At 41.8% G+C, this 25,468-nt stretch overlaps 1 protein-coding gene across 1 annotated transcript in view; it reads left to right on the top strand.

Moving 5' to 3' along the window:
* The window catches only part of ARNT2 (aryl hydrocarbon receptor nuclear translocator 2), a 48,164-nt gene extending 23,844 nt beyond the window's left edge, over positions 1 to 24,320 (top strand). The window contains exons 4-7 of the mRNA XM_032233142.1: positions 725 to 938; positions 17,836 to 17,938; positions 22,640 to 22,705; positions 24,164 to 24,320. Of these exons, the coding sequence (XP_032089033.1) occupies positions 725 to 938; positions 17,836 to 17,938; positions 22,640 to 22,705; positions 24,164 to 24,320 (540 nt within the window). The remainder of the gene's footprint in view (positions 1 to 724; positions 939 to 17,835; positions 17,939 to 22,639; positions 22,706 to 24,163) is intronic.
* Positions 24,321 to 25,468: the final 1,148 nt, after the last annotated feature.

The following is a 25,468-nucleotide window of genomic DNA, read 5'->3' as shown; positions in this document are numbered from 1 at the left end:
CTTCGGGTGCCTTGGAAAATAGGTTGACCCCCCTCCTCTCTATGGCAGCCCCTCAAATATTGGAACACTGATATCATGTCTCCCCTGAAGTCAAACTCCCTTGAAGTCAAACTCAAGACTTCAGGAGAAAAAGAATGAAAGTCCTTGACCATATCCAGGAAGGTCTGAGGCTGTTGAAATAATGTCTGGAATACAGTGTAATTGTATTCCAAGCACTTTACAATGCACAAAGCGTGTTCGATACACACTCAATTGTACAAATGGATGGATCTGTGTAAATGTTTTCTGTAATTTAAGCTCAGAGACAAGAATGGGGACGTGTCTTTTGGAGAAGGAAAACGGTGGTAAGACAGTTCATTTCTTTTCAGCCAAAATATGGTGGGTGCTGTTTTATTTATCCAGAAGGCCCGAAAGTGGTATAGCAAGACTGAGGAGAAAGGATGGAAGCCAACAGGCCTGGCAGCTAATTGCTTAAACAAATGTCAAAACGTAGTCAGAACGTTACTGAAGAAGCGTAACCAAGAAGAACGACAGAAGACAGTGAATAATACTCAGTCCCAGGGACCTGTCCAATTTTAAGATATTCCAAAACAAAAAGAGAGTAGTTTGCGAGCAAAAACAGAAAGTGTTGTCCAATAATAATTAGAGCACAAGATGGCCGCTCTCTGTGAAGGGCTTCAGCATAGGTTTTGCTCTCTGACATTCTTGTCTTCCTTCTCTTAAGGAATTGAAGCACCTTATCCTAGAGGCGGCTGATGGTTTTCTCTTCGTGGTGGCTGCGGAAACAGGCCGGGTGATCTACGTCTCGGATTCGGTTACGCCCGTCCTGAACCAGCCCCAGTCGGAGTGGTTCGGCAGCACCCTCTATGAGCAGGTTCACCCGGATGACGTTGAAAAGCTGAGGGAGCAGCTCTGTACCTCTGAAAACTCCATGACGGGTCAGTAGCCTCTTGAAGAGCTTCACTTCACTTGTGAGGGGGGGGGAAACACCCTAATACAGAGGTCTCCAACCTTGACAACTTTAAGCTTAGAGGACTTCAACTCCCAGAATTCCCCAGCCAGTGTTGTTCGGGTATTTATTTATAAGGGGGAAATGTCCGGACCAAACGTAATTTCTAATGTTGGATTTTCCCCCTTATCAGAGGCATCCCCTTATAGAGTACTGTGAAGCAGTTATTATGGCAACTCCACAGCGCTATACAGTAGAAGCCATTTTACGGCAGTATAGCAGAAGCCTTTTTAAGGCACAACAGGCTGTATTTTAACAGAACACACACGAGGAGTGTTAGAGGTGTCTTATTCCCACAGAGAGTAAATCATCTGTGTACCAAGTTTGGTTGAAATTGCTTGAGGTGTTCCAGAGTTTTAGAGAGAGAGGGAGGGGGAGAGAGAGAGAGAGAGAGACACACACACACAGAGAGAGAGAGAGAGAGGGAGACACACACAGAGAGAGAGAGAGAGAGAGAGAGAGAGAGAGAGAGAGAGAGAGAGAGAGAGAGAGAGAGAGAGAGAGAGAGAGAGAATTTGTATGTCACCATCTCACTGCCCATGACTCAATATACATCCATTGGGGTGAAAAAAAAAGGGCACATTGGTGCAGGAAAAAAAATAAAAAATAACAGCAACACAGCCCAATCTGTTAATTAAGAATAATTACATTTGGGCTTATTTTTCATCTCCCCTTCCACTATCCCTTCCCTATTTCTCTCAGTTTCTCCTTGTTTTCTTCAAATAAACATTTGCAGTGTCAGCTCCTTTTCTGATTTATCCTCTCCCTTCTATTATTTTTGTGTCTTTTGAGTTGTTGATGGTTTTTCACTGCACCATCTAAATTTAATCTCCAGCTGAGCTGACACAACAATTTTGCCTCCCAGCATTAAATAGGTTGTGTTTGGTTATGACCGTAAAAAAAAACAAAAAACTATTTAGTCCTTGAGTTTATTTGGCATACAAGAGAAATCGGACATTTGGAAGTCTTCTGTGGTTTTGTGTGAAATGCATGTCGGTGAGAACAAAGGGAAGCAAAGATTATTTGTGATGCAATGCTCAACTCTAGGTAGTTTGTCAGGTAAAGGTTCCCCTCGTACATATGTATTAGTTGTTCCTGACTCTAGGGGGCGGTGCTCGTCTCTGTTTCAAAGCCAAAGAGCCAGCGCTGTCCGAAGACGTCTCGGTGGTCATGTGGCTGGCGTAACTAAACACCGAAGACGCACGGAACACTGTTCCCTTCCCACCAAAGATGGCCCCTATTTTTCTACTTGCATTTGTTATGTGCTTTCGAACTGCTAGGTAGGCAGAAGCTGGGACAAGTAACGGGAGCTCACTCCGTTACGCAGCGCTAGGGATTCGAACCGCCAAACTGCTGACCTTTCTGATCGACAAGCTCAGCGTCTTAGCTACTGAGCCGCCTAGCTAGTTTGTTACTGTTGTCTTTTTTTTCTTTTTCTTTGAGCCACTGCCTCCCTTTCATTTTGGCCCCGGCTTCCCCTGTCCCTTGGCAGGGCTGCCGAATTTCCATCTACAGTAGTTGTTTGCAAGAGATTTGGGGGGGGGGGCGAGGGGGGAGATTTTGCCTCTGGCTTTCGTGCACATTTTTTTTTAAAGATTCTCTGTGCTGTTTATGGATTTGACTTCCTTTCCTTTTTGAGTGCTGAACCTAAATGTACTCTTGTTTTTCCTTGAAGGGGACTTAGCTTCTGTTGCAGCTTTTTTTTATTTTTTGCGTGAAATTTTTACCAGGGCTCAAAAAAGATAATAATACATTGTTTTTGTTCTCCCCTTTGGTACTGTTTATCTTTTGTCTCTTGTTTCCCTGGCATCATATTTTTCTATCTGGCATCCCCTCCTTTCTCTCTTTATGCCTGAAATTCTTATTCTCTTTCTTTCTTTCTTTCTTTCTTTCTTTCTTTCTTTCTTTCTTTCTTTCTTTCCTTCCTTCCTTCCTTCCTTCCTTCCTACCTTCCTACCTTCCTTCCTTCCTTCCTTTCTTTCTTTTTACCTACCTACCTACCTACCTACCTACCTACCTACCTACCTATATGTCTGCCTCTCTCTCTCTCATCTATAATATATTTGTCTGTCTGTCTCTCTGTCTCTATCATATACTGCCTCTCTCTCTTTCTCTCTCACACATACCTACATCTGTCATGTATAATATGTCTGCCTGCCTGCCTGCCTGCCTGCCTGCCTGCCTGCCCGCCCGCCCATCCATCCATCCATCCATCCATCCATCCATCCATCCATCCATCCATCCATCCATCCATCCATCCATCCATCTATCTATCTATCTATCTCTCATCTCTCTATCGCACACACATCTGTCATCTATAATAGTCTGTCTGTTTATAATCTCTCTCTCTCTCTCTCCCTCCCCCCTCTCTCCATCTATGATACGTCTGTCTGTCACTAGGGAAGTTACTTACTGTATGGAATCACCCATCTCACCCACAGAGGGACATATATATATATATATATATATATATATATATATATATATATATATATATATGTGTGTGTGTGTGTGTGTGTGTGTGTGTGTGTGTGTGTGTGTGTGTGTCTGTGTGTGTCTGTGTCTCTGTGTGTGTGTATTCCCTATCCCTCCTCCTGACATTTCTTTTTAAAGTTGACCATTTTTTCTATACTCCTGACATCCTCTTTGTATCTGTCTTTCTGACCCTTATTCTAACTTTATTTAACCTGCCCTCTCCTTGTTCAACTCTTTTTGACTTCCTCTGCTCGCTTCTGCTCCATCTAAAATATTATGTTGCAGACTTAAAAAGAAAAAAAAAACACCATTTGGATTCACATACTTAGCAATCACATTCTGCAGAAGAGCTGCTGTTTCCCCCCCCCCCCACTTTTCCTTCTAATCCTCAACTTCCACCGATGCTTTCACAGGTTTTTGGAAAAGGCATCGAATCTTCTTTTTTTTTGTTCCATCCAGTTTTTGTGGCTAGTTTGAGACTCTCTGATCTTAATAACTACTAAAATGTTTTTCATGGATGGTATTTGTTATTTTTTCTCTCTCCCATTGGATTGTTTCGCTTTAACCTTGCATGGGTTAGCAAGCTTGGAAGGAGAAGCAGGGAGGACCAGAGCAAACAAGCTCTTTTTTCCCTCCCAGGAGAGACTAATGTGGCTGCCTTAACTTTGAACCTGGCAAATCATTTGGCTTCCTCAAGGCCCTTTCCCAGTACTGCAAACAGACTTTTGCACAGAATAAAAGGTCAACAGAAGCCTTCAAAGATACTTGCACTACAGGATGCCCAGATGTTCCCATAATTCCCCCCCACCTTTCTTTATGTTTTTTTTTCCACTCCACAAAATCTAGTTCTCCCCAGGCAAGGGGAGATTTAATTGAGTTGATCTAGTTTGATATTCCTCTAGTATATCAAATCCTCTATTAGATTTAGGAATCAAAGAGACTTTTAAAAGATTAGAGCACTTAATTTTATCTTCTTCTCTGTGTCCCTGTCCTCATCCTCCCTGAAACAAACACTCCAAGCCAAAAATAATTTACGAGAATTTATTAACAGACAGAGAGGTCCTTGGCAGCAATCCAACATAGATAAGCCTTGGCAGCAATCCAACACAGATAAGCCTCGGCAGCAATCCTGCCTGCCAGCCTCACAGTACTGTTCTCCAACATTAGTTCATGCGTTGACTTCTGCAAAAGGGGAGTATGCACAAGCATTCCTTTTATAGTCTGGAGAGGAACCTAATTACCAGCACTGAGTGCAATTACCTCCTGTAACTGCGCAACTGTTCCTTACGCCTATTAGCTCTCCATTGCCGGGCATCCAGGAACAACTCACTGCTGACATCAGGATCACACTCCCTTGTCTCCTCCCCACTGGTGTAAGGCTCAGGTGCCTCCTGGTGGCCAACAAGCCCCTCTGCGCCCTGCTCCGAGTCGGAGCCCTGCATATATATATTCATTCACGGGTGTAGGTATGCTGGTCTTGTTGTATTCGGGTGTAAGATTTCCTGGGAAAAAACCCGATTACAACAAGTCCAGCATACCTACACCTGTGAGATACCCAACCCACTCAGTCTAAAATGTGCTTAGATTACAAGATCCAGTATTCCCAATCATCAGACCCACAAGCAGACATTGTATCCAGGTGTGCTTCAAGAGTGCCATCTTAGAGAAAGCTGAGGGTCTTTGAACATGTTCCTCAATCTTCTTCAGATATTGAGACTGCAGTTCTGTCGGGGTAGTGATTTAAGAGCTGACCAGCTGCTCTGATGATGCACTGGTGAAATGATGGGAATGAGTCAGCAAAGATTTTGGCTGTTATCCCTTTAAGAGCCTGTATAATAATAAGAGGCCCTGTTAGGGCATCTCTCTCGCATGCGCCGTGTGTTCTTCCCTGCTGTAATTTACTGATTGTTTGACTCCTGCCTATGTATGTATAGTATATATTCTTTTGTAGATAAAACCACTATTTCTTACAAACCTGTTCTGTCCCCCCTTCTTTGCTCGTTCAAAGACGACAGGCAAACAGACTTAAAAGGAAAGAACTTTATCAGTCCTCGGCTCAGACTGGCTGCGAGCCCAAAATAAACATAAATAAAGTCTCTAGCAAGAAGATAACAGAATTCAAAAACAAAGATCTCTTACAAGCAATTCACTTCTCCAAGTGTCTCTTTGAATCAGGGTTATAGAAAGCAAACCACTTATCCAAGTGTCTCTCAAAAACCAACCACGACCGATGAATGATGAACATTGACTTCTGCAACCAGGGCGTGGCACCATCCGTCCTTTTATCTCCAGAAGACGACACTAACGAGCCCCAGCTGCATTGTTAGTCCTGCATCCCGACTCAACTCACAGCAAACTTCTGCTGAGTCACAGCACAAACCTCTGTTTGCTGTTATTGCTCCTGGGTTGTCACACGTAGTAAAACTGTGTGCACTGTGACAAGTTCCCAGAATTATTAAGCAGAATAGACAAAGGACAAAGGAAGTCCCAGGCCCTTTAGTCACCCCATGTTGGATCCCATAAAAGCACCTGGCAAAAAGTCCAGAAGACTCATTCTTCTTCTTTCCTACCCAGATAAGAACTAAACCAAGGTCCACATACACTTCATGAAGTTTCAGGTTGTTTAGGGACCCTCAAACATTTAGTTTAGGTGGAAATGTAAATCCAGATTACTTTACCTAATAGTACAACAGCTCTACTACTATTACAAAAGGGATAAAAATGCCAAATCCAGTCTAAACATCTGGCTGAATTACGTGACCAAGTTTAATAACAATATCAATATGCCCTTGATATTAGGTAGTCCCATTGACCTTTGGGGTCAATGTTGACCCCTTTGACCCCTGGTGAAAAGTCATTGAATTAGATCTGGATAATGCTTTAATGGGGCCTTAGAAGAAATCTTTAGTCTTCACTCAAAAAAACTCATTTTCTTTCCCCCTACTTTATCACATGAGCTACTTGTTTTTCATGGCTACCCCAGCTGTTCATCTTGGGCTCTTTCTAACTTTTTCTTGAGATGCTGGAGACTAAAACTGGGATTTTCTGTATGCAGTCATCATCATCTTTTAACAACCCCATAATTCCTTGTGGGGTGGAGTCTAGGCAACTGAATGGAGCTAGCAGAATGTTTTAATGGCCAGATGCCTTTCCTGTTGCCAGTGTGGAGTTTTGTTCAGCAGATATATATTCTCATTGTGCCCAGAAAGAGAAATATCTGCCTAGGATCAAACTCACAGCCTCCTGATTGGGAGGCGAGAGGTCCACCTCTAGGCCACCACACCACTCCAAGTTCTGCATGCAGTGCCAATGTCATAATCCAGATCTCCAACCTTGTCTTCAAACAAGCTTTCCCTCCTATCTGTACTGTGGGAATCACCATGCTATTAGTGGATAGGATATCTTTTTAGGGGCAGAAATGGTATCTATCAATGCTTAGAGAATGAATGTATCTCTTGTTTAATTGTTTAATGGAATCTGAAATTCACCTTACTCCTACCATAAACAGAAATCCTCAGGACAACATATAATAACATTTTAAAAGTATAAAATTGGTGTCACCACTGCGAAGGCCCTGTCTAATTTTCCCACTCACAATTCCCTGTCTGTCTGTCTGTCTGTCCGTCCGTCCATCCATCCATTCATCCAACATAACCTAACCTCACTCACTCACTCACTCACTCACTCACTCACTCACTCACTCACTCACTCACTCTGCCTGCCTATCTATCTATCTATCTATCTATCTATCTATCTATCTATCTATCTATCTATCTATCTCTATCATCTCTCTCTCTCTCTTTCTCTCTCCATCCAACCAACCTAACCTAACCTAACTCTCTCTCTCTCTCTCTCTCTCTCTCTCTATCCATCCATCCATCCTTCCATCCATCCATCCTAACCTAACCTAACCTAACCTAACCTAACCTAAACTAAACTAAACTAAACTAAACTAAACTAAACTAAACTAAACTAAACTAAACTAAACTAAACTCACTCACTCACTCACTCACTCACTCACTCACTCTCTCTATCTATCTATCTATCTATCTATCTATCTATCTATCTATCATCTATCTATCTATCTATCTATCTATCTATCTATCTATCTATCTATCTATCTATCTCTATCATCTCTCTCTCTCTCTCTCTCTCCAACCAACCTAACCTAACTCTATCTATCTATCTATCTATCTATCTATCTATCTATCTATCTATCTATCTATCTATCTATCTACCTACCTACCTACCTACCTACCTACCTACCTACCTACCTACCTACCTACCTATCCATCCATCCATCCATCCATCCATCCATTATTCCATCCATCCTAACCTAACTCTATCTATCTATCTATCTATCTATCTATCTATCTATCTATCTATCTATCTATCTATCTATCCATCCATTATTCCATCCATCCATCCATCCATCCATCCTAACCTAACTCACTCACTCACTCACTCACTCACTCACTCACTCACTCACTCACTCACTCACTCTGTCTGTCTGTCTGTCTGTCTGTCTGTCTGTCTGTCTGTCTGTCTATCTAAAAACAGGAAGACACAACATACAGAAAAGATAAAGGCAAAGCATTATACTAAAGACCATCTGCTTAACAGCTTTGCAGAGTCTACTTCTTCCATGCCTTTGCAAAGCAGAACAGCCACAGAAAAAAGGATACAGCCATGTCACGTTCATTTTAACGTGCAGGATGCTCATTTTAATTGCTTGTTTTGAGACAAAGAAAAGGAATTCTAATTCATATTAGGGGATGTAACATTGGTCAATTGGCTTAACTTTTTGAAGGAAAACAATGTGGTTTTGTGGGGGATGGGGAAGAGGAATGAACTCTTCCCTAATCAAGTTTATGGCTTTGCATTTCTCCTCCGAGAAATACTTGATAGGTTAAAGTTTCAGCAAAACAGATGATCAGGGGGCTGAAACAATCCCTGCTTTTTTCTTCTTGTGTAATCGAAAAACATGACTAAGCAGATTCAGGGGATCTTATTTTGTTTGGCATGAGAGCACGATTGCATTCTCTCATTTGCACTGTGATTTTGTAAGGAACCATAACAGGAAATACGCTTGCATTATAATGGAAAGAGTGATAGAGCAGGGATCGGCTTATTTTGATTAACTGCCTTTCTATTGAATTAAAGGACATGAGTTCTCCAAAGAAATCAGTCTACTGTAATAATTGCATCTGAGTCTTGTAAAACAGTAGGGAGTTTGCAGAGATTAAGACCAGCAAAAAAAAAAACAAAAAAACAAAAAAAAAACCAGTTTGCCTTTCAGAAGCCATCAGATCTGCAGATGTTGATAGCTTCAGCAGCTGTATGCGGCTTTAGTTCGATGGGCCGGTTGCAAGGAATGTTGTTAGCAAGCAAAGTTTGCACACTCAGAGGGAATCCAGATGTTGAAGGAGTCAGATTGTCTATGTGCAAATTGAAGATAGATTAATCAGCAAAACAGTGCTGCAGCAAAATGACATCAGGCCAAAGAGAGGATGCGAGAACTTTTTAACACTCTGAGTCACTTTTGAATAAATAGCCCCAGAGTTAGAAAGGGAGAAATCATTTTGCCCTTTAGAAAATGGAATAAGGTGGTATACTGTTTATCCTGAAAGGATGTCTACTAAAAGCTTTTATGACTGAGTTTCCTTATGGTAAAAAAGCCATGGTTTGTTACATAAACTACTATCGGCTCTGTGTGTTGTGGCCCGCTGGCGGCTTGCAGAGCTGGCATCAGAATCAGACAGTGAGGAGGTTGGGGAGGAACATGGGCCAGTCCTGGGGGTTGAGGAAAGCTCAGACAAGGGCTCTGTGTCGGAGGCAGAATGGGAGGAAGGCAGTGGAGAGGCAGAGGAACAGCTGGAGCCTGTTCCTAGTATGCACATGTGCAGAACTGCCGGAAGACAAGAACAACTAAGAAAGCAGGATCAACTTAGGAGTAAAGCCACACCTCGGAGGTGATTGGCCCCTCCCATAGGAAATAAAATGAGTGGGCTTTTGCAGGAAACAATTCGCTCCTTCAGTCATTTTGACCGTGGAACGTTCTGTTTGTGACTATAAAAAACTCTGTGCCAAGTTTTGCCTTGCCCTGCATTTGGAAACTAGTTATCTGGCAGCTCTCAGAGCAAGATAAGGTCCGTGTTGATAAATATTCCTTGGAAAGACTGTTTGCTAAGCCTTGCTGACTGTGAATGAAAGGAATTCACAATCGTGTAAATAAAAGAGGTTTTGCCGGGACCAAGACTCCGCTTCTTGCTTGTTAAGGAAGCCTGGGTGAGAGCACCACCCAATTTGCTAAGCTTCAAACAGAATTCATTTTTGCTTAGTAGGTAAGAACGCATTAAGATTGCGTGTTTGAAGGCAAGGATCATCCACAATGGCTGAAATTCTGACTTTTGATTCATAAGCAATTTATCTCTCTTGATGCACTCAATCAGGAAGGCAACAAGCTAGAAAATGTTGGGTAGAGCAAACGAGAAACTAACCAGGGAGCAGGAGCTTCCTGTTACTTTTGAAGCCAGATTTGCCCTAACATCTCCTAAGTGAAAACCAGCTTCAGATTCTGGCATCCATCTTTTAGTTTGTTGGGGCATACAAACCGGGAGCTTTGATGGGAATGAATGTAATGGAAATCAAGTTTTGACTTTCTTCCACATGAAAGGTTGGACTTTCTTCCTTCAAAACGTATCACATTGCTCTTTTCCCACTCCTCCAAATTGAATTATTTTCTCAAGGCAAAACATTTCCAATTCTTTCAACTCTCTTCTAAAGTCTTAATTTCTAATCTCCTGATCATCCTTGCTATGCTTCCTTTGAATTATTCCAGATTGCGTCTTTCTTTAAGGGTGGGACTCCAAATGGAATTGCTCCAAAGCAAACGTCACAGGTCATGCCAGTGAATTCCCCGTTCTTCTCTTCCTTTTTGCCTTCGGAACGTGATCTAAAATGAAGACGAGCCATAAGGAAAAAAAAATTAAACGCGAACCATTACGGGAAGCTGGGAAAGGAGTGGAAGGACAGAACAAACATGAACAACGAAGAGATAGTGGGTGATGAGTTGGTTGACAGTTTATGTCAAAAATGCCAACTGAATCCAGATAACATGAGACTTGGGAAGAAGGATTTCAGATCCTTCAAAGGGACTTCTCTAATGCTCGTGTGCATATAAGCATCAGTGAGAGATAGCATAAGCAGATAGTCATTCTGTCTAAGAGTTGCACATGTCCTGACTTCTCAAATGTTCATTACAACTCAAGGGAGCACTTGATAAAAGGACTTTTGAGGGATCTTTAGTGCTCTCTGAGCTTCGTTGCTTTCTTGCAGACGTCTCATTACCCAAACTAGGTAACATAATCAGTGCTATCCTGTTTTCTCTAAATTAAGACCCAACTGGAAAATAAGGTTTAGCATGACTTTTTCAGGATGCTCGTAATATAAGCCTTACCCCCAAAATAAACCCCAGTTAAGATCATCAATAGACGGAGGCCTTTAGTACCGTATTTTCCCCAAAATAAGACCTAACTGGAAAATAAGCCTTTTGGAGCAAACATTCACATAAGACCCGGTCTTATATGGGGGAAAAGATGGTAGTAAAGAATGGGGTTTCTCTCAGTTTATATTCTAATGCAGGGATGGCAAACCTTTTTGGCACCGAGTGCCCAAACCAGAATGTGTGTCCATGTATATGCATGTGTGCGTGCCGGAGCACCAGAAACCTGAAGACCAGTTGGCTGGCGTGCGCGTGCCTGATTTTTGGCCGCTTTTGGGACTGGTTTTGGGAATGTTTTCAGGCTGTTTTGGGGCCATTTTCAAGCTTGTTTTGGGGCCAAAAAACAGCTCAAAAAACAGTCTTAAAATTCCCTGAAAAACAATCCAGAAAACAGCCAAAAAATAGGCCATTTCCTGGACTGTTTTGTAAGGGAATTTTCAGGCCTTTTTTCGAGCCATTTTTGACCCAGAAAACGGCCAGAAAATTGCCTGGAAAATGCCCCCAAAACAGCCAAAAAACAGGCCATTTTCCAGGCTGTTTTTCAGGGAATTTCCAGGCCTTTTTTGAGCTGCTTTTGACCCCCCAAAACAGCTGGAAAATGGTCTGGAAAACGGTCCAGAAAACAGCTTGAAATATGTCCGTATGCACGCCAAAAACCAGAAGAGCAGCTGGCAATGGTGCATGTGCCCACAGAGAGGGCGCTGAATACCACCTCTGGCATGCGTGCCATAGGTTCGCCATCACAGTTCTAGTGTCTTGCCCTGTCGGTGTGGGTCTGGATCAGAGGTGGGTTCCTACCAGTTTGCACCTATTCGGTAGAACCGGTTCGTCAAATCTACCGAACCGGTTAGAAGAGGTTCCACCGGTGGACCCGGAAAGCAGGCCACACCTACAGAAGAGGTTCCAAATTTGTTTGAAACCCACCACTGGTCCTTGGATATGATTATTCTACACTATCATGCTCCTATTTATAAAACTCAGTGCCTCTGTGAAAGGTAAGGATGACTACTGCGTTTGTGGTGCAATCAGAACATTGCGTGTGTTGAAGTTGTTTTAACGCAAACCAAAGATGCCTTTTTAAAAACAAGTTTACATCATATTCTTATGCATGCCAGTGCTGTGTGTGAGGTAATTTAAGGTGGTTCTGACAAGTGTCGTCGGCATCTTCATATCCGGTCACATGGGCGGCAAGCCACTCCCATCCAGTCACATGGGTGGCAAGCCACTCCCACAAAGGAGGCCACACCCACAGAGTAGGTTCGAACAATTTTTGAAACCCACCACTGGTCTGGATGGTCTTAGAGATTCTTTGGTTGGGTTGTTTTCTGTTGGGTTCTTTGGCAGTTTCTTGATTGGGGTATTGTTTACTTGATTGTTGGGTTCTCCAACGGGGAAAGGAGAGGAGAAGTTCTTCAGAGAACTTCTCTAGTGAGACTTTCCCAAATTAGGATAATCATGAGGATTGGAGAGTGATAGAGCGAGCGTTGGGTAACAAGACAAAACAGCAACTACACTGCCAGCATCAGCTCACAATTACAAAGCCAACTAGAAAGCATTGTCCCAAGAAATTCTAAAGTAATTTTCAAGCAGCCTGAGGAAAAAAACAACCTCATTAATGTGGGTGGGGAGAGGAAAACTTTCAGGAACAACATTAGTTTGATAATTGGAGAAAACCTTGATCATCATTTGTGGTTGATGGCCTCTCTGTCTCTCTCTGCCATGCTTTTATGGAAGCCTAACAGCAAGTTGTTTTTGAAGGTTACTAGAATATTAGTCACCAAAACAGGCTTGTATTAGTAAGCCTTGTTTCCAGAGAGTTTGGAACCACATTCCAATTCATTGTGATTAAAACAGCATAGTTTTAATTGCTTATGTTTTTGATTAGCGTCTTCGTCATTTGCATTTCTGTACTATTAACTTGCAAGTTGCTCGTCTCTCTATATTAAAACGAAGGAGGAATAGTTTAGAGTTTACCAAGATTCTTCCGGTGTTTTTTGTTTTTTTAATTCCCGTTTTCTGTTGTTTTTCCCAAATAGCCTGTGGAATATTTTTCTTGGAGTAGAATCTTTTTTTTGGGAGGGGGAGAAGGGGATTGTTGTGATTATCTTATCCAAGTCAAATTGGATTTCTCTTGTATAAGGCAACAGCAGGGAGCATAAGAACGAGTGCACAGGAGCATTTAAGGATATCAAGGTTTACTTCTGTCTTAGTGAGGCTGTGGCTACGTTTGTGCAAGTCTTCTATAGCTGCTCAACTCTGTTGCCCCCCCCCCACAACCTAAAAAAGATGCAATTAAAAAAAGGGCATGGATCGTAGCTTGAGAGGTAGACTTGCCCTGAAGTGCATTCACACATTGCTGTAGGGTTGGGATGCTTTTGTTATAGTTTGTGGAACAAGTCGCATAAGAGCCTGGATGGCAGAGAATGTGAAGTCAGGTTGGATGGTTCATTATTTGAAACAAAATGCATGGTATTGTGGAGTGGGCTACGGTAGGCAAGGACCAGATCAACGTAGCTGCAATAGGTTTTATTGACTCAAAAATGGAACTGAGGAACTACAGGCAAATGCCTGTGATTTATACTCTAGGTCCACAGGGCCTTAACCAATCGTAGAACTAGAAAAAGCCCGCACAAATATAAATGTTCTAAATTTCCCTCCAAAACAGTTGGTGTCATCTAAAGGTTAGTTTCATTTTAGCAGAGTTAACAGTTAGGGTCATCTAAAGGTTAGTTTCATTTTAGCAGTGTTAACAGTTGGGGTCATCTAAAGGTTAGTTTCATTTTAGCAGAGTTAACAGTTAGGGTCATCTAAAGGTTAGTTTCATTTTAGCAGAGTTAACAGTTAGGGTCATCTAAAGGTTAGTTTCACTTTAGCAGAGTTAACAGGGTCATCTAAAGGTTAATTTCATTTTAGCAGAGTTAACAGTTAGGGTCATCTAAAGGTTAGTTTCACTTTAGCAGAACACAACTATATGCATTCAATACATAACACACGGGTTTGTGTGAAGCAGGGCTGAGTATCTGTTGCAAAATTTTGGAAAATCTAGGTAAAATTGTTCCTTTTTTTTTCTTCTGAAGGGAGATATTTGTGCAACCTATTTCTGGAGTACTTCATCCAGTTGTCCCTACCAGATTTATGCATTTGCTTTTTACCAAACTATTGTCCTGCTGGTGTATTAGTCCTTTTAACTTAATTTGGACAATATGGGCAGTTGATTTCTAGCCAATCAACTTCTAGGAGTTCAATCCCGGGTAGAGGCAGATATTTCTCTCTCTGAGGACAATGAGAATAAATCTGCCGAACGAAACTCCGTATTGGCGACAGGAAGGCCAGTAAACGTTCTGCTAGCTCCATTCGGTTGGTCATACTCCACCCTGCAAGGGATTATGGAGTTGTTCAAAGAAGATGATGAGCCCCAGAAAATGCTTGGGATTTTCTGAAGATGAAGTATGTGTTCTTGTACAGGAGTTTGGTTCAACATGGCAAGAAAAGTTGCAAAGTGGGTCAAAACTCAATTAATAAATTTCTCACTTAGCAGCATAAATTTCGAGCTCAGTTGTGTTCGTAAGTCTAGGAATACCTGTACTAAAGAATCTGAGGATTCAAGAAAGAAAGAAAAGGGCAGTTTTGAATTAGGAGGTAGAACCAACGGCTTTACTGGGAATTGCAAAAGAGATGGAGAGACAGAGGTGGTATTCAGTCAGTTATGACCAGTTCTAGCGAACTAGTAGCAGAAATTTTGAGTAGTTCAGAGAACTGGCAAATACTACCTCTGGCTGGCCCTGCCCCAGTGGTGGGTTTCAAAAATTGTTTGAACCTACTCTGTGGGTGTGGCCTCCTTTGTGGGAGTGGCGTGCCGCCCATGTGACCAGATGGGAGTGGCTTGCTGCCCATGTGACCGGATGGGAGTGGCTTGCTGCCCATGTGACCGGATATGAAGATGCCGACGACACTTGTCAGAACCACCTTAAATTACCTCACACACAGCACTGGCATGCATAAGAATATGATAAGAATATGATGAACTTGTTTTTTGAAAGGCATCTTTGGTTTGCGTTAAAACAACTTCAACACACACAATGTTCTGATTGCACCACAAATGCAGTAGTTACCTTTCACAGAGGCACTGAGTTTTATAAATATGAGCATGATAGTGTAGAATAATCCTATCCAAGGACCAGTGGTGGGTTTCAAAATTTTTTGGAACCTATTCTGTAGTGTGGCCTGCTTTCTGGATCCACTGGTGGAACCTCTTCTAACCGGTTTGGAAGATTTGACAAACCGGTTCTACCGAATAGGTGCGAACTGGTAGGAACCCACCTCTGCCCTGCCCCCATCTATTCTCTGCCTCCCGAGTCCCAGCTGATCATGAGGAAATAGGGATTTTGCAGTAACCTTCCCCAGGAGTGGGGAGGGAATGAAGATTTTGCAGTATCCTTCCCCTTCCATGCCCACCAAGCCACACCCACCAAGCCACACCCACAGAATCACTAGTAAAAAAAAAACTTTAATCCCATCACTGGGGAAAGAGAATGAAAAAAAATGGGCAGTGAACTTTGATCCTGGTTTCATTATTTTGTGGGTAAAGTGATGGGGCAATGATGAAGAAAGCCTTTTTTTTGTCACAGGAAGCAATAAACTGTGGAGGTGACAAAGTTCAAATTACGGACTTGTTTTCTTAATTTCTTTGTTTTGAATAAGCCAGATTGTGGTATGGTGAAAACTTGGGGAGAAATGAACAATTACTGGAAAAACAAATATGGGAAAGACATACTTTCCTTTAAACTACGGATGCGTTGCTTAATCTTGACTTCCAATTCTCTGTTGGCTTGATTGATTATTACTTTGCTTTGCTGTATGCTGGATTTTGCATATGACGAACGCAGCAATGGGTACCCCTGAAATGATTGGAGGTTAGGTCATCCGTTCGTTTCCCCACTTTTTGAGCCATTTCTGAAAAGAAGGTCATTGCGATTGCACAGTGTGTGATTCAGGAGAAGAGCTGGCGTCTGCTGGTCATCTTTCAAGCATCTCCGACAGCATTCCTAAGTGAAGATGTAAGGAGTCAAAAATACGAGTGTGGTCAGTTTGCTTCATTAAGGTGTCCCAAGCCAGAAAAAGCATCACATGGAACAAATTATGATTTTCATAACTGTCTCAGCACTGGGAGCGAAGGAATTAAGAATCACATACATTTTCCAGTATGTGACCTAAATGTGAGCATCAAGCATGGGGATTTTTCCTTCTTTACTAGATGATTGATGGCCGAGGTTTGCAATTCATTGTCTTGTTGCAGGCAGGGTCCAAATTCTCGGAATATATGCTTGCTTTCAATGGATGCTTTGTTTCTCCTATACACGGTATATTTTATGGCTGCGAGAGATTGTAAATCCTTCCATTCCAATCAATCTTCTTGGCTTCTATGGCTTTAACTGTGGTTTTACTTGCCGCAGTACAATTATTTGAGCCTCTGGGGCTGATATATTGGTTCAAATCAAGGGTTGGCATTCTAATTCTGCAAACCTAACTCACTCTTTTCATTATGGCTGTTAGGAATTAGAATTTGTTAAGATTTGTTAAGAGGTTTGAAAAATGAGACAGATTATTTCTTCTAATAAATAAACCAAAACATCATTATGATTGTGTAGAAATTGACGTCGGTTTAATTTAAGGCTACTAGAAAAATTGGTATCATTGTCCTAGGATTCTCAGTAGAGAAACTCTTGAGTTCTGCTTAGAATTTGTGCAATGCATTCACACCACGGGACGTGGTGGCTCAGCGGTTAAGATGCTGAGCTTGTCGATCAGAAAGGTCTGCAGTTCAGCGGTTCGAATCCCTAGCACCACATAAAGGAGGGAGCTCCCGTTACTTCTCCCAGCTTCTAGCAACCTAGCAGTTCGAAAGCATGTAATGCAAGTAGAAAAATGGGAACCACCTTTGGTGGGAAGGTGACAGTGTTCCATGTGCCTTCGACACTTAGACATGCTGGGCCATATGACCACATAGACATCAATTCTGGTTTTTCATCCAAAGCAACACAGAATGTTGAGGTTTTTAAAAAACCTTTTAACCTTCGCAATGGTGGAAGATGGAAGCATTAGAGATACCCCAAATGTTATAGGGGAAATGGTGGCTCAGAGGCTAAGACACTGAGCTTGCTGATCAGAAAGTTTGGCAGTTCGAATCGCTAATGCCGCATAACGGAGTGAGCTCCTGTTACTTGTCCCAGCTTCTACCAACCTAGTAGTTCGAAAGCATGTAAAAAATGCAAGTAGAAAATAAGGGTCCATCTTTAGTGGGAAGGAAACAGCGTTCCATGCGCCTTTGGCATTTAGTCATGCCGGCCCCAGAGACATCTTTGAACAGTGCTGGCTCTTCGGCTTTGAAACAGAGATGAACACCACCCCCTAGAGTCAGGAATGACTAGCACATATGTGCGAGGGGGACCTTTACCTGTACTTACAACTGCATTCATAACATTTTTATGCCAGATTCAACTGCTGAGCTTCTAATGGGTGTGCAGCTATAGCCAGGCCACTGTAGAACAAGACATTGTTGGAATATTTCAGTGAGAGTTCAGATGTGCAGGAAACTAGTGAATGTGAAAAGTGTGAACCACAGGCTTAATGAAGATGCTGTAACTGCTTGATTGGCCCACTCTGCTTTCTCTTTCCTCGTTGCTGCCAGTATAGTACGGGACTATAACACACTTATGAGATATTGTTCTCCTTATACTGTAAAATGATTTGAATTTAAGCTGTGGGTCTCTACGTCAAATTGCCTTCTTGGTAACCCATCTTCTTCTCCTCTTTGTTCTTGTTTTCCCTTTCCCTTCCCACGGCGCAGGGAGGATTTTGGATTTGAAAACTGGCACAGTAAAGAAGGAAGGTCAACAGTCTTCAATGAGAATGTGCATGGGATCCAGGCGTTCCTTCATATGCAGAATGAGGTATGCTATTCCTGCTTTCATCCTTCAGGGAAGACTATATCTCCCTCCTAGCCCAATAGCTTAATACCCACTGCACTACACTGGTATTCATTCATTCATTCATTCATTCATTCATTCATTCATTCATTCATTCATTCAGAATAGAGCTGGAAGGGACCTTCTAGTCCGGTGACTAGACCTTTTTGTCGTTGTGTGCCGAAGGTACATGTGCATGCGTGACAGTGCACATGTTTACATGCCCACACCAATAATGCAAAGCGCACACGTCAACCCCCATACGCCCCACCCTCCTAACATGCACGCGCGACCTCCTTATGGCCCATTTTGAACCTAGCAGGCCTCCCTGAAGCCTCATAGAACAAAAAATGGGGCGCCAATCCCCCCCATGTTCCTGTATGCCCCTGTGTCTCTCACATGCACCCCACCCCCCGTGCATGCATGGCAGAGATCTGAAAATCAGCTGGCCGGTTGGAGGTGCGCGTGCATCCACGGTGGAGCAGGCTGGGGCGACGGCTCGGGTGCCCGCAGAGAGAGCTCTGCGTGCCACTTGTGGCACGCAGGCCATTGGTTCGCCATCATGGTTCTAGTCCATCCCACTCCTCAAACAGGTGACCCTATAGCATTTCAGATAAGTGACTATCCAGCCTCCGACAAATAGTTGTCCAATCTCTTCTTCATAACATTGAGTGATGAAGCAACCACAGCCTCTGATGGCAAGCTGTTCCACTGTTTAATTGCCCTCATTGTTAGTAAGTTCGTTCGTTCATTCATTCAGCTTTGATAACATTGTTTTAGAATATTCCCAAGTTATTTCATGGGTTTCACCTTCCACCTTCATCTAATCTTTAGCCTGGACCTACACTATGGTGAATACAATATTAGAAGAGCTGTCTTCTTCTTCTTCTTCTTCTTCTTCTTCTTCTTCTTCTTCTTCTTCTTCTTCTTCTTCTTCTTCTTCTTCTTCTTCTTCTCCTTCTCCTTCTCCTTCTCCTTCTCCTCCTCCTCCTCCTCCTCCTCCTCCTTCTTCTTCCCCTTCCCCTTCCCCTTCTCCTCCTCCTCCTCCTCCTCCTTCTTGTTAGCATGTGATGTTCAGACCTTCTTTTAGGTAAGAAGCTAGCTACTTGCCCATGTGTGCTAATTACGCAGACTATGATAACGTAAAACTGGTGATTGATGTGTAATTTCAGTTCTTCAAATAGTCATTTGTGAATTTGTACAGCCCATCTTCCTATTCTGTTCAGTCTTAAGTGACTCGTTCTTTCTTCACATCTACTCTATCAGGTCTCATGTTCAGTTTTTACTTTCACCTAGAAAAACGAATGACTGAATAACAGAGTTGGAAGACACTAGACGTATTCTAGTTCAACCCCCTGCCCAGACAGGAAACCCTATGCCATTATAGACAAACCATTGTCCAATCTCTTCTTAAAAACTTCCAGTGTTGGAGCATTCACTACTTCTGGAGGCAAGTTGTTCCACTGATTAATGGTTCTGACTATCAGGAAATTTCTCCTTAGTTCTAGGTTGTTTCTCTCCTTGATTAGTTCTCATCCATTGCTCCTTGTTCTGTTTTCAAGTGCTGTGGTGAATAACTGCTATAACTGTCAGAAAAGAATGATCCCAATTGCAAACTAGCAATTTTGAGAAAGTGGTGCTTGTTTTTATTAATAATATCCATAAATCTGCATCTTGTGTTTTTTTGAAACTTATGAGTCAGTAGCTCACATCCTTTCCTTGGTTGTGTTTACCAGAACTTAATCATCAGATTGACCAAGGAATGTGATCCATTGTGTCATCCTACTATATTATTATTCAAATTATTATTTCTGAGACCTAAGTTCGGAATGGAAATGTGGCTTTATTTCTGTTTCATAACACACCACATTTTTTTTATTTACAAGGGGAAAGAACACAAATAACTAATCACCCAGCTAATTTTAGGCACATGAGCAGTTCTTGAGAATATCTTCATTTTTCCAATTTTGATAATACTTTGGGTTTCTTTAAATACTTTCTTTATTAAAATCCCATCGCATGGCAATAATGAAGCCTGCCTTGGGCCTGTGGCTTATAGTTTAACCATTTTTTGGTCTAAAATAAATATTTGGGATTCTTTTAACCATCTTAAGCTGTCACTAAACGTGGACCACATGTTTTGGACATCAGCTGTTTTGGTCTCTTCTTAGTTTGCTTTGTTTACCATTTTGTCCAAAGAAGATCTTATGTAATTGAAATTGCATTTTATTTTATGATCTCGAATTAGCCTTATTAGGAATATAATCTAACGGTTGGGTTGGCAATATATAAATCATATAACAATGTTTGTACCTGTTTCTTTAAATCATACTGTAAAATGTGATTGGTTCCTGTTTTCCTCAATCGGCCATAAGAGAGAGCCAGAATGACTGTTAGCTTTCTCTGTTTCGTTGGATGCTGGGCTGATCTGATCTGAGTGTTTTTGGAAGCTGGCTGTTAGAAAGTGCCGTGAGCTACTGTAAGTTTTGCAACTGTTAGCAAACTTTGAATACTGAACTGATTATAAGATATTGAACTATGTTATTTGGATTATCCCTTAACTGAAAGACATTGATGACTGACTGACTTATCCGTGTATGACTTGGACTGTTTGATGGACTCTGATACCTCTATTTCCACGAAAGTAAAAGCCTATTTAAACTGTAGTGTCTCTGTGTGCTGGTTTGTGTGTTCTCCAACACAACTCTCACAACACTTCGCTGAATGTACTCACTCTCCCAACGGGGAGCTTTCTTAACAAGCCTAATATGTTTGGGGTGCTACTAGAGATTGGGACTCCCATGGTCAGAACAGTTGCCTTTTTAAATTTTTTGTTCTTAGGTGTTCTTTTTATTATTATTCTTTTGGTTTGATAAGTACATGGATTTATCCATATAACCATGGAATCCTACATCAAATGGAGAAAAAAAATCTCTACCTGACAGTTAATTATCAGTGGAACGACTTGTCTACAGAAGTTATAGATGCTCCAATACGGAAGGTTTTTAAGAAGAGACTGGAGAACTATTTATCTGAAATGATATAAGGGTTCTTGCCTGAATGGTAGATTGGACTAGAAGTTCTAACAAAGATGATTAGGGAACTAGAGGCTAAAACATAAAAATAATGGTTGCTAGAAATGGATATATCTAGTTTAATGAAAAGAAGGACTTGGGGCAGGGGTGGGTTCCTGCCAGTTCTAACCTCTTCTATAGAAGAGGTTCCAAAAATCTACAGTGCCATTTAGAACCGTTTCCAGCTCCCTCCCCCTGCCCGTCTGCACATCATCAAGATGAAGAGCGAGAGGAGGAATTCTGGGAGTTGAAGTCCACAAGTCTTAAAGCTGTCAAGTTTGAACACCCCTGGGATTATTTTTTTCTAAAGGGTTAGGGGTGCAAGGGTCTTGTAACTGGACAGCTTTAAGACTTGCACACTTCAATGCCAGAGTTCCTGAGCCAACATGACTGGAGGAGGAATTCTGGGGGTTGAAGTCCACAAGTCTTAAAGCTCTCAAGTATGAAGACCCCTTGGTTTTTTTCTAAAGAGTTAGGGGTCTTGTAACTGGACAGCTTTAAGATTTGCGTGCTTCAAATGCCAGAGTTTCTGAGCCAACATTTTGGTTGCTAAGCAAGAGCGTTGTTAAGTGAGTTTCACCACATTTTACAAGTTGGCCACAGCCACCCAGTCACATGGGCGGCAGGCCACTCCCACAAAGCAGGCCACACCTACAGAAGAGGTTCTAAAAAATTTTGAAACCCACCACTGACTTGGGGTGACATGATAGCAGTCTTCCAATATCTAAGGAGCTGTCATAAAGAAGAGGGGGTCAAACTGTTCTTCAAAGCACCTGAAGGCAGGACAAGAATCAACGGATGGAAACTAATCAAGGAGACAAACAACTTAGAACTAAGGAGAAATTTCCTGACAGTGAGAACAATTAATCAGTGGAGCCTCCAGAGGTTGTGAATGCTTCCACACTGGAAGTTTTTAAGAAGAGATTGGACAACCATTTGTCTGAAATGGTATAGGGTTTCCTCTCTAAGCAGGGCTTAAAGACTTTGGCTAGTATCCTTCCATCCAGTGATTACATAAAGCTGCAACAAAATGACTTCTGGATCAGCCTAGAGAGAGCAACAAAACTTCCTTTAATATGACACTATTAGTTGGTTTATTTCTCAATTCTAGGTTGGCTCTCACTTTGATAAGTTTCCATCCATTATTTCTTATCTTGCCCTCAGGTGCTTTGAGTCTTTAAGTCCAACCCCTGCTTAGACAGGAAACCCTATACCATTTCAGACAAATGGTTGTCCAATCTCTTATTAAAAACTCCCAGTGTGGAAGCATTCACAACTTCTGCATTGGGCCTTCAGACCTCCCACATTTAATGCATTGGCAAAAGGGTTTTCTCAGAGAGTCAATGACATTTTGTCCTGCACCTGGAGGGGTATGACCAGGAGGGATCTCTAGTCAGGATGATGCCTGATTGGACCATGGGATGGACATGTGGGTGCTGGGCAGGGACTTGAACTTTTGTTTGGGTGGGGAAAACCTGGAAGTTTTCAGATTTGGGTTTTCCCAGATGTGCCAATATGACATCTCTAATCAAATGGAACTTTGAGGAACCTCAATCTTCTTTCGTTAGGGGTGTTACTTGGAATCCTGACACTTATACTGTTTCTTTTCTAGATGTGGAAATGCTCCATTGGATCATTTACCTCTGAACAGGATAACAACCATGAGGAAAAGATACAGGTTGGTGTTTTCTGTCCCTTCTTTGGCATTCTCTGTCCCTTAGTTGGTTAGACCATTGTCCAAAACCCTTAGAAAAACGTTGACCTATTATAATAGGCAGTGCTTGAGTTGACAAGATAAGTCTCAAGAAATATCAATTCACATTCTTGTGGGCCTTGGGATGAGCTGTCACAGTGATGGCGGAGGCATTTATGTTTAATTCTGCAAATGTGGCAGTGGGAATTCTGCAAATGTGGCAGTGAACAGACCTATCAAATTAAAACATTGGCAAAAGGGTTTGGGGGTGAGCACAGAACGATTCGTTCTATGCTCACCCAAACCCTTTTGCCAATGTTGCCAATGTGTTTTTACCAAAGTTATTAGGACTAAACCACAATTATTCTTAGTGTTGGGAGACGAGCATCTGTTTTCTCAAATTGCAGGGTTTAAAATGTGCTCAAAACAAGATTTATTATTTGTCATTGTTCCTGTTAATTACTTTTCATGGGGAATATAATTTAATGAAATATATGTGGCTTGTGCACATTCCTGCTGAATGGCCGCCTGCGTGCATTTGCAGGTGTGCATGAGTTTAAGTATGTCTGTGTATTTATAGGCTACATTTAAATATATAGTTTTGTATATTTAGCTATAAGGGACGCTGTGGCTCAGTGGCTAAGATGCTGAGCTTGTCGATCAGAAAGGTCGGCACTTCGAATCCCTAACGCCACATAACAGAGTGAGCTCCTATGATTTGTCCCAGCTTCTGCCAACCTAGCAGTTCGAAAGCACATAAAAGTGCAAGTAGAAAAATAGGAACCACCTTTGGTGGGAAGGCAACAGCGTTCGATGTGCCTTTGGCATTTAGTCATGCTGGCCATACAACCACAGAGATGTCTTCAGACAGCGCTGGCTCTTTGGCTTTGAAATAGAGATGAGCACCACCCCCTAGAGTCGGGAACGACTAACACATGTGTGTGAGGGGAACCTTTACCTTTATATTTAGCTATATTCCAAATAGAGAAGACCAAGAAGAGAGAAGGGAATATAAATATTGCCACAAATTTGGTGGCTGTTCCTTTTAGTTGGTTCTTTCCACAGATATTCATTTGCAGATTTCATATCCCAAATGTTTTGTTCTGCTACAAGATTTGAGAAACGACATCCATTTATTGGCAATATTTTATTTTTTAAAGTTAACACTAACTTCCAAATTATCTTACACAAGAAATAAATTGCGGCTTTACATGCTATGTGACTCAGCTGGTTTCTTCTATCATCTCTTTCCATGGCTTTTTGTTGACGTAAGGAAGCGCCTGAGTTTAAATCTTGGGCCAAATAGGAACCGTCTCTGCTTCAAAGGGAATCACTCTGATTGAACTATGAAAAGAGGATTCAGAGAGTGGTGGTAATACATTTGAAGGATTGTCTTGATTGAAGAACAAACGTGGTTATTTCTTTACTCTGCTTTCTGTTTAGAAACGGCCTGGGCCCAGTGAAGGAAGGAGAGGCACAATATGCTGTGGTACACTGCACTGGATACATCAAGGCATGGCCGCCAGCAGGTAAAATAGATAAAGCAGAGTATAAAACCTTCCGTATGGATATTTTTGCTTTGAATTGTTTCCAGGAGTGAACAAGAGATGCATGGAAACTCATTTATGATTAGAGATTCTTGGCCAAGGTTCCTTCCTTCTTTCCTCCTTTCCTTCCTTCCATCCATCCATCCTTCCTTCCTTCCACCCTCCCTCCCTCCTTCCTTCCTTCCTGTGCTCTTCCCCCTCTCTTTCTCTCTCTCTCTCTCTCTTCCTTCCTTCTTTCTCTCCCTCCCTCTCTCTCTCTTTCTCTTTCTCTCTCTCTTTCTTCCTTCATTTTCTCCCTCTCTCTCCTTCTCTCCCTCTTTCTTTCTTTCATTCATTCTTTCTTGGAACAAAGAATAGACCTCAGGGTTCAAAATTTCAAAATTTTAGAATCCCAGGGCTTTGAATCACATTCTATATGACTTCCCTGCAGGGAAATCAGCATTCACAATATCTGTTTTTAATTGTATGTCATCGGGTGAAAGAACATGAGTCAGAATTCCATGCCTACATGCCAAGGTCATCAATACACACTAAATTCAAGTACTTTTTATCTCAAGAAATGAAGACCCTTAGCAAATTTCTACAAATTTCTACAAATTTTGCTAGGAGAGGCAACACAGCACATCTCCTGCTCTACAATTCCTCAGGTCCACAGCTAGCAACTATATAAAAAAAGACTAACTCTTAAAACCCCAGAAGCTTTTACACATTTTTCTTCCACAGTAATCTTTTTTTCCCCTGATGACCAATTCGGAACCTAGGAGAATTTCGAAAGAATTTTTTTCCAGAGAGAAGAAAATCTGATTATTATTATTTTTTAAAAAACCCTATACATAAGCTACCACACCCTCCAGTTGTTCAGTAAAGCATTTCTGTTTTGAATGAGGTCTTCTGGGAATATATTTTTTTTTCTTGGCTCATTGCACTGTACTCTAAACATGCTGTAACTTAATATCACACACGGGGATATTTACATACGGGAAAATGTGGGAAACTGTTGGAAACCGAAGAGGGGATTGTGTCCAATGTTGTCAAGAGATGGTTTGGCTGACCTTATTTCTTGGATCTGCTGAAGAATGTCTTTTCTCTCTGACAGCCCCTGCTGATATGAATCGGGACAGGAGTTATCTTTGGTTGTTGACATTTGGATGTGTTACCAGCTTAAAGCAATGGTGGTTTTATTTCTTTGGGGTTGCAAATA

The sequence above is a fragment of the Thamnophis elegans genome, chromosome 16 (assembly GCF_009769535.1).
Source record: "Thamnophis elegans isolate rThaEle1 chromosome 16, rThaEle1.pri, whole genome shotgun sequence".
Lineage (NCBI taxonomy): Eukaryota > Metazoa > Chordata > Lepidosauria > Squamata > Colubridae > Thamnophis > Thamnophis elegans.
The sequence above is the reverse complement of the archived record's forward strand: the minus strand, read 5'-3'. Positions and strand labels throughout refer to the sequence as shown.